At 39.8% G+C, this 9,060-nt stretch overlaps 2 protein-coding genes across 3 annotated transcripts; one reads left to right on the forward strand and one right to left on the reverse strand.

Annotated features, from left to right (window-relative positions):
* Positions 1–53: 53 nt before the first annotated feature.
* Positions 54–5,030, reverse strand: LOC147136452 (uncharacterized). 2 transcript variants are annotated; one of them, XM_086051766.1, is made up of 14 exons: positions 4,679–5,030; positions 4,419–4,475; positions 4,175–4,301; positions 3,674–3,763; positions 3,407–3,576; positions 2,865–2,907; positions 2,618–2,723; positions 2,397–2,529; positions 2,250–2,317; positions 1,086–1,261; positions 854–989; positions 727–768; positions 614–638; positions 54–451 (listed from the first exon to the last, which is right to left on the reverse strand). In XM_086051766.1, the coding sequence occupies exons 1-14, from the start codon at positions 4,728–4,730 to the stop codon at positions 327–329; spliced, it is 1,350 nt and encodes a 449-aa protein (XP_085907892.1). In that variant the 5' UTR covers positions 4,731–5,030; the 3' UTR covers positions 54–326. The 2 variants fall into 2 exon arrangements, with proteins under 2 accessions (XP_085907892.1, XP_085907891.1); XM_086051765.1 differs by having other exon boundaries at positions 1,086–1,264.
* A 107-nt stretch (positions 5,031–5,137) lies between these two features.
* Positions 5,138–8,367, forward strand: tmem169b (transmembrane protein 169b). Its single transcript, XM_086051730.1, has 3 exons — positions 5,138–5,289; positions 5,758–6,121; positions 6,334–8,367. The coding sequence occupies exons 2-3, from the start codon at positions 5,845–5,847 to the stop codon at positions 6,966–6,968; spliced, it is 912 nt and encodes a 303-aa protein (XP_085907856.1). The 5' UTR covers positions 5,138–5,289; positions 5,758–5,844; the 3' UTR covers positions 6,969–8,367.
* The last annotated feature ends 693 nt before the right edge of the window (positions 8,368–9,060 follow it).

Here is a 9,060-nt window from a genome sequence, read left to right on the forward strand (position 1 = left end):
AAAGTACTAAATTATGAGAATATATTTTTATTGTTTAAATAATATTGCAGAACTAAAGTCATAAGTTAGAAGAAAGACATGCTTTTTAGAAAAAGTTCCAACAGTAACAGTCATATGGGAAAAAAAGAAGGGGACAAAAATCTGAATTGGAATTTTATGAGACTTGCGTTCTAAATTACCAGAGAAATGTTTTGATGACTTTAAAACGTTCAACCAAATGCCACAACACAGACACACATTTGGCCATATACAATATAAACATTCTCTGAACATTCTTATCAACGTTGCAGCTTGAAGAAAAAGCAAATGCAAAACGTGAATGTCTCTCAAAAGTTAAATGAAAAGCGAAAGTCGGGAGCAGCGTTTTCCTTGTTATCTGCGAGGCTCTCGGAGGTGAAGGGGAATTGGAAGTCCTCGCTTTGCTCCGGCTGGTTGAACAGGAAGTCCAGGCCTGCAGAATCGCGTGTGTGAACATGTACAGTGGAGAGGGGGAAAGGATTCCATCCCCTGCTGAATTTGTAGGTTTGCTCACTTGCGAAGAAATGAACTCAACAAATTTAGCAGGAGATCAAATCAAAAAGCAGACTGTTTATTTGAGATGTGAGATACTTACCGCCTGAATTAGTCTCCTGTTTTTTCTGAAAACAGAGTTTGGTGGGGTTTGGGTTTTTTTTTTTGCTTTGAATCGCAGGATGAAAAAATCAACGCAAGGGTTGACGCTCATACCTTGTCATTGAAGAAGGAGCTGCTGAACGGGAACGATAGATCCTGCAAACAAAATGAGGCGCTAAGTATTGGGTTCGGCATCTGTCGACTGGCGTTTGGCGCGGCGTGGAACTTTCTCCATCGTTACCTCATCATGGGAAGAGACGGCATCGAAGCCAAAACCAGAGTAGCCCGGGGTGCTGGGATTAGAGTTGAGCGAGAACATGAAGGCTGGAGATTTGCTACCAGACGGGCCCTCAACTGGGGAGCAAGTTGGGCTAAAGCTGGAGTGAACAACACACACACACACCGTCACAAACAGACACACATTCATCATTTTAGCTTGAGTCTTTTACAAGGATTTGACATCCAAAACCTACTTAAAGTGGAATGTTGGCGTTCCAGGCGCAGTGGAGGATTGAGGTTGTGTTTGTTGACCCTGCAGTAGCGGAGCAGCGCCATGTTTCTGTGGTGCCTGCTCCTGCTCCTGTTCCTCTGCTGGACCTCCTTCCTCCATTTGCGCCTCTGCTGCCTCCTTTTCCTCTGACACGGCCGACTGCTTTGCCGCAACAACACGGAATAGAAAAGAAAATGGGCGCTACGTGCAAAAACTCTTCAGCCATTACCACAAGCTTCAAAAGGAACGAAACCCTCCAAAAAATGGTCACAAATATTTTGATTACATTTAAAAATTACGCTTGATTTTTTTTTTTAAATTCCAAATGCTGTAATGGCTATTATTGTATTTGATTGAATTATGTAAAATGGACACTTATTTTTCATTAAACATGCAGCTTTAAGACAGAAACAAGACATAATAAATATTTATTTACCATTTGCTTGGTTATAGTTTTTGTAATTGTTTTAATTAATAACTTTATATTATTCATTCAATTAATAATTTTAACTTTTAAAAATGGATTTAGATGTAAAAACACAAGCAAAATCATTAAATACGGAAATTGTACTGTTTGATTTGATTTAATTTCATTGACTGTACATTATTCTGTCTAATATTGAAAAAATATTTATAAAGAATTTTTTTTTTATTTTATGTAATATTTTATTCATGAATGGATATATGGATGGAAAAACAATTTGTTAATTAATTTTTCAATTCAATGAAACACTTTAGTATGTAATTCATTTAAATAATTTTTTTGATTGCATATCATTTTAGTGATTATTTTTAAATGTTTTATTTAACTTTGATATTTTTCATTAAATGCAGTAACTTGAGACAACTACAAAAATAAAAAGTATTAAAATTGTATTTGAAAATGAGCATTTATTAAAAATATAATTTTGTAGGGGTAAAATATTTAATGTGATTATGTGATTAGTAATGGAATGTGTAAAACATACAAATACTTCCTCTAATGAGATATGGTCAAAAAATCATAAACAAATAATGCAATGGTGGCCCAAGACTTATGCACGATACTGTACACAGGCCACAACATGAGGTCACTTGCACCATCGATACATCTTATTTCCTCTCCAAACTGATCATCGCGATCTTGCGTGGATTCTGTTGTTATTACTTGGCTTAATGGTTGGACCTCCTGCTCGACCGCTTCCTCACTGGGCGTCTCATCTCGTCCACGATGATCTAAAGAAACATTGAGCACGCGAGTTGGACTGTGCACGCAAACCCGGCAAATTGGAGCATTCCAAAGCCGTGTGCTTACTTTGTGCCCTCACATGTTGCTCATTGCTTCTAGTTTCATCAACGCCGCAGGAAGACAATTCCCAGGCCTCGCTTTGCACCTCCGTTTCCTCGGTGCTCGCTTCCGCAGAGGTCCCTGGACCACTCGGACATCTCTTTGTTTGTCACAGTGATTCAAAAGCGGACCATCAAGACGGAGTCGGGAGCTATGATGACTTTATAACCGACGCGCCGGAGTCTCACCTTCGTCTCACTGACATTCACAGTGGAGACGACAGCCGTGGAATCCTTCACAGATGAACTCTCCATTTCCATGTCTGCTTCTTTGGTGGCCTTTACGTGAAGGTCACTAGAGGGGTTGGAAAAGTTTTGAAATGATTCATCTTGGTCTCATTACTAAAACCTGACATTTAAAAAGGGGTGTGTAGATTTTTATATCCACTGTAACTGTGACCATTTTATTTTCTGTGTAAATACGCGGTGAAAATACCTGTCTGGTCCTTTCTCTGAGGCGGAACGAGGAGCACCAGAATCTACAAAATCAAACAGTTAAATGTTTAAAATCAATTCACTGCAATACAAATGTAGCGCTTCAAACGCACAATGGAGTATTTAGGGACTGATTGAAAGAAGCAATAAAATCACAAGGATACAGTTCTTGTGAATAAAAACTTCATATTCCAGGAACAAAGAACTAATATTATTGGAGAGGATATTACAAAGATGATTCACCAAGGCTCAATATACAATTTAAAAGTCAGATGTTTATTAAGAAAAAAAATCATTAAATGCGGATTAAGTTGTAATATTAGGGGAGAAAATTAGAGAATAAAAACTGAGATTACAGGTGTAGGCTAACTAATGCCGGGAAATAGTTGTAATTTTATGAGCATGTGAACTTTATGAGAAAAAAAAAGTTGCCATTTTGAAAGAATTAAGTCATAATATTGCATTGTAACTATTAACATTATAACATTCAAACTTTATTTTTTTTTGAAGGCATCTTGGTACTGGCTGCGCATTGGTAATTACCAGGGACATAGGCTCCTCCCCCTTCCTTGGCTTTTACTGGTACATCATCATGAGACCCCATGATTGGATTCTCCGTGTCATCATTCTGCGCCTGCAGCTTTTGTGCAAAAGGCTTCTGATGAGCCTGAAACAGTTTCCTGTAATTTGCAATTTTGTCTTCGAATCCTTCTCTAGATAGGTCACAGATAAAAAAAAAAGAAAAGGGGGGGGGGGTATACCAAATAAATTCCAATTATAATTTGCTAAACCAACAATTGGCGGACCCACTTGTCATTGTTGTAATTGGCTTTTATGCTCTCCAGTTCTGCTCTTAAAGTTTGCTCATACTGAAGGAGCAAGCCCTGAGTCGCCTTCATACTAGGAGGAAAAAAAAACACATGTTAACTAAATACGTCACAGTGATCATTAAAACAAATTCGGTCTGGATGGCATGGCCATAAAATAAAATATCAGATTTTTTCCCTAAAATCTGATTTCCAATTTTCTGAACTTTTTTTGTGGTTAATCAAAGTCACTTGTGTAACCATATTATCTCAGTTGTTTGGCTCAAATGGTCCTGACAAATAAGCTCCAATTAATGGATGAAAATCATTGAATCAGTGGCATGATGGACGAGTGGTTAGCACTTCCTCTGCATAGACAGTTAAAAGGTCGTGGGTTCAAATCCGGGCTCTTGCCTTCATTTGTGGAGTTTAGTGAGACTAAGCAGTACAGAGAATGAATGGATGGATCAATTAATCGTGTAGCACTAATATAATGCGTTAATACCTTTTTGCAATTGCCCTGTTGTGTTTCAAAGTGTTGTGTTTCACATCAGCATCCTCTTCAAGTCTCTTGATATGTGTGCGCGTTGTTTCAATATAAGTCCTCCTTTCTGCAATGTTTGCTTTATGAACTGTGGGCACACAAGCCAAACTTAATGAAACAAGATAAGACGCCCAAATGGATGCCTTTTAGTTTCATTCAAAATGGCAAAATTACCATTTTTAAAATAATGACATGAATTCATTACCTTCAACCTCTCGGTCAATGTCATTCTTCTTCTGAGAAAGCTCACGAACTTCAATGACTGTATAAAAAATAAAAAATAAAAAAGATATGCAGATGTAAGGCTTTTTAGCACAACATTGCTGTTTGTCATTGAGGTCAATTGCCAAGATCAAATAAAGCTATAACCACGTTAGCCTAAATTGCTCTTAACTTTTGGATTGGAACAGACAAAAACTGCCAATAACACTTTTTTTAAGTTCATAATGTCATAAACTGACTTACCTAACCGGCAGAGGATGCTATCAATAACACTGGGCGTTCTTTGGTACGCCATTGATACAGTTCAGTTACTTTAGAGTTCGCATTCACTAATTAGCATAACTTCTAGCTTCGGTTTACCAACGTCATTTTGCGGCGCTAATGCTTAGCTAGCATATGGTTCTTTTACAAAAAGAACATTAACTACAAACCAAAATAAATGGGTAATAAATACCCGAATTCGTTTAATATTTTATACCATAAAATATGTTATTTTATAGTTTTTCTTCTTTACGCTTTTCTAGTTTAAGGATTTGTCGTTTTCATATGGAAAGAATTTGCAGATTTTCGTAGCGTTTAACGGAAGAGAAGGCGGGGTTACTTATGGTGCTACTGTATTCAGGAAGACATTTACGTAACGCATCTGGACAGCCGGCCGCTAGGGCAATTCCGGAAATAACTTTACGTAAAGCGTCAGTTTGGCAGTCTTGAGCGCTATCCTGGAGTGGGAGTCATTTTTGCGTAACCCATCTGTATGGCTCTGATGTGTCGCTGCCTCCAAGTGCATCACATTTATCGGGTTTTATCGTTTAAAATATTACAATTCTACCCAATGCTGGTGCACCTTCGTTAAGGTAAGAGTTACTATCGGTTGTACTTCGTATGAGAGGGACGCGTCGTTTGCCGGCTGTCGGAAGACAAAAGAGCGGACATGGGTGGGATTTCAATGGGAGGAGAATGGCTTACATTGTTTCTTTAATTCCTTCATTTCTGGTTAAAATGTTCCCATGAACCGAATAGCTCAACAAAAACGTGTCTCTAGCGAACCTATACACTTCTTATGTTATGATACATAAACTTGCTGAAGCACAAACGTTTCCATCAAATCAATCAGACATTGTTTGATACTCATACTGTCCATATTAATCTACAATAAATGCATTTGGTGTATTTTATAACCAAACAGCAGCACATGCATGAACGCACACAAAATGTAGGTCAGCATCATTATGCACGTGATTCATTTTGTGACCGGAAATAGAAAAAGTGTTGTTGTTTTTTTTTAATGCCTTTCCCTTTATGTGTCTGATGTCACAATCCAGTCGCTTCCTGTCCCTGAACGCAATGAGTGGACAATAGTCCTCATCCAGAAAACTCTTCATAGAGTCGACTATAGGCCAGCTGATAGGATGGCCCATGTAGAGGAGTCTCAGACCGTAGGAGAAGGCAGCCCCCAGATCCTCTCCCTCAGGTCCGAATCGTCGGCGAACCACATAGACGACGGCGACGTGGGACCGTCCGTGAGGAGGAAGAGGAGGAGAAAGCGAGAGCAGCGTCCCGAGTCCATCATTGTCTATCGCTCCGACGTGGAGCGAGGGCCCGACGGTGACCAAGGAGGCGAAGAAGAGGGAGCGGAGAGGAGTGCCGAGGAGGGAGCCAAGTTCCTCTCTACACCCACAAATGAAGGTGATTCATCTTGAATCTTTTCAGTGCTCCAGCAACAATATTACATACACATACGCAATGAAAAAGACGCATTTAAAAAAAAATCCTGCCATTACTAACACACACTGCAGACCTCCGTCAAGGCAGAATAATTCCAATTTGACACCATCATCCTGCATATTCACAAATTTTAATCCGGATCTAATAGATTTCTTCCTGTGTCTACTCAACAGACAGAGCCTGGAGCCTTCCCCCAGACAGCCGCTATGTAACTCTTACGGGCACCATCACGCGGGGGAAAAAGAAAGGCCAGGTGGTGGACATCCACGTGACCATGACAGAGAAAGAACTCCGCGAGCTGGCCAAGTCCAGGGAACGACTCGACGCCGAGTGCGAGGCCGGGGAGGACTCCAAGCAGGCCTGCAGCCTGGGCGTGTGCCAAGGACCTCACGTTGTCCTATGGAGCATCTCCTGCGCCCCCGTGGTCTTCCTGCTCTCCTTCATCACATCCTTCTATTACGGCACCCTAACCTGGTACAACGTCTTCCTAGTGTACAACGAGGAGCGGACGTTCTGGCACAAGATCACCATCTGCCCCTTCCTCATCATCTTCTACCCCGTGCTCATCATGCCCGTGGCGCTGTCCCTGGCGCTGTACTCGGCCGTGGTGCAGGTGTCCTGGGCCTTCAGCAGGTGGTGGCATGCCGTGAGGGATTTGGAGAAGGGATTCTGCGGCTGGGCCTGCGGGAAAATGGGCCTGGAGGACTGCTCCCCTTACAGCATCATCGAGCTGCTCGACTCCGACACCGTTTCCAGCACGCTGCAGAGCAAAGATCCCAGGGAACTCGCCCAGACGTCGTCGGTGTGAAACCGGATGGAACCGGTTCACATGCTGGTTTGCTGATACACGAAAACATGTGCAATGAAGAAGACAGTGTGCTACCTTTGATGACTGACTTCATGAACAGATAAAAAATTACATCGCATGCACTACTGTGCAAACGTCTAAGGCTACCATCAAATTTGTTGTACGAGTGAGTTGGAGTCTATCCCAGTTGACTTTGGGCACAATTGAGAATTTACTATTTCAACAGCCACATAAGGATAGGAAGAATAGGCAAACTCGAGATTCGAACCTACAAAAAACATTTATACCAGGGGTCACCATCAGCCCATTATTTTGGATCTATGGCCATGTTCATATTCTCACTAAAATCTACTTGCTTCTTCCTCTGCCCAAGCGGAATCTCTCAGAAATTTTTTTTGCACCCTACTACTGACTGTTTTACGATGTCATGACGACTGCTGCAAAAAAACAACAACAACAAAAAAATCAAATCAACAAAGCTAATGGTGGCCTAAGACTTCTGCACAGTATTGTATATTTCTATTATACACACACTGGTCTCTGATTCAGTCATTCATTCTTTTCTTTTCAGTGTGTGCGTGTGTGTGTGATTTTGTGAGTGTGTGTGGAAAATGCAAGTTTACTTACTGTTATTAGTCACTTTTCTCGTCCAGCATTACACTTCATTTCCTTTTGGTGCTTACCTGAAGTGTGCTCCTGCACTGTTACAGTAGTTTTTCCAATCTCAACTACATGGAAGTGTTTTGTATTTAGTATCACTCTCAACCATATAGAAGTGTTTTGTATTTAGAATGAATCCAATTCACATGACTGTTCACATGCTGTTTTTTGTTTGTTGTTGTTGCATTTTCAAAAGCCATGTGACATGTTTTATCTCAGTGGTAACTTTAAACAATCAATATGCAGTCTGTCTGTTATCTTGAACTGTCTTATGTTCATTGTGAGTGAAATTCTCCCAGTGAAAATCTATTACATTTTCAATCCTGTCTTTTGTTGAATGTTTGTTTAATTTATTGTAATTCACATTTAACTGTTGAAATGAAAACGTCAAAGGTATTTGTTTTTTACTGAGATTTTTGGGGGATTGTCAACATTTCACCCTTGTATGATAAATAGGAGCTCCTCAAAATGACTAACAGGGAACATTGTTTTTCCGATAGCCAGGTTGAAACTTCTCATTCCATGTTTTATGAGGTAATCCTTAACTCATTCACTGCCATTGACATATTTATTTGTCTTTTCACAGTCCAGCCATTCAATCCCAGGAATTTATTTATATATTTTTTCATTTTTCTTCCAACGTTAGGGTAAAAGAGGGTTTAAAAATGTCTGGCAGTGAATGAGTTAAAGATGTAAACAGTTCCACAAATAAAGATAAACTTGTTGCATGACAACACTATTAATACGATGCATTTATGTGTTTTATTTTAATCCTGACTTTCTGCATTCCATTTTGTCCATCCATTTTCTGGTTGCCAGCCAATTCCAAGGCACATTTAGACAAATTCCCACTCACATTCAAACTCACTTGCAATTCAGAGTCTTTAGACCCAGCCTGAATAAATGAACCTAACATACATGATACATGTATGTATGTAGGAGTATGTATGTTGCTAGCAGGGCAACATGGTAGCAGGCTGTTACGGCCTGCCAGAATCTGTATCCCCTAGTAACTTTGCCTAGGAAAAAGCGATCCTGCTCAAATTTGCTACAGGTACTCAAAATGATCCCAGGAATACACAGAGTCACTTGATGGTTGGGGTTCACCGTTTTGTGATTGGATGGGTGGATACAAATTCTGGCAGGCCAGGAGATACAGATTTTGTCACTGCCACTGTTCCAGCGCATTGCACATTGTTTACTAAATAAATTGCACTAAATTGAGACACAATAATACTTTTACGTGTATTCATATTTGTTATAATATTAAATAACAACACCCTCAATTATCCTGTTCTACCATTTATTGTAAAGCAACAATGAGATTAATACTTCCAGTCATTACAGTACTTTCTTCATTGTGCTAAAATACTTAAATGCATTTATACATTTTATAAATACAAAAAAAAATAATGTGGCACTGTACTGTAGC

Source organism: Filicampus tigris, chromosome 14, assembly GCF_054856515.1.
Source record: "Filicampus tigris isolate MCC_2025a chromosome 14, RoL_Ftig_1.0, whole genome shotgun sequence".
NCBI lineage: Eukaryota > Metazoa > Chordata > Actinopteri > Syngnathiformes > Syngnathidae > Filicampus > Filicampus tigris.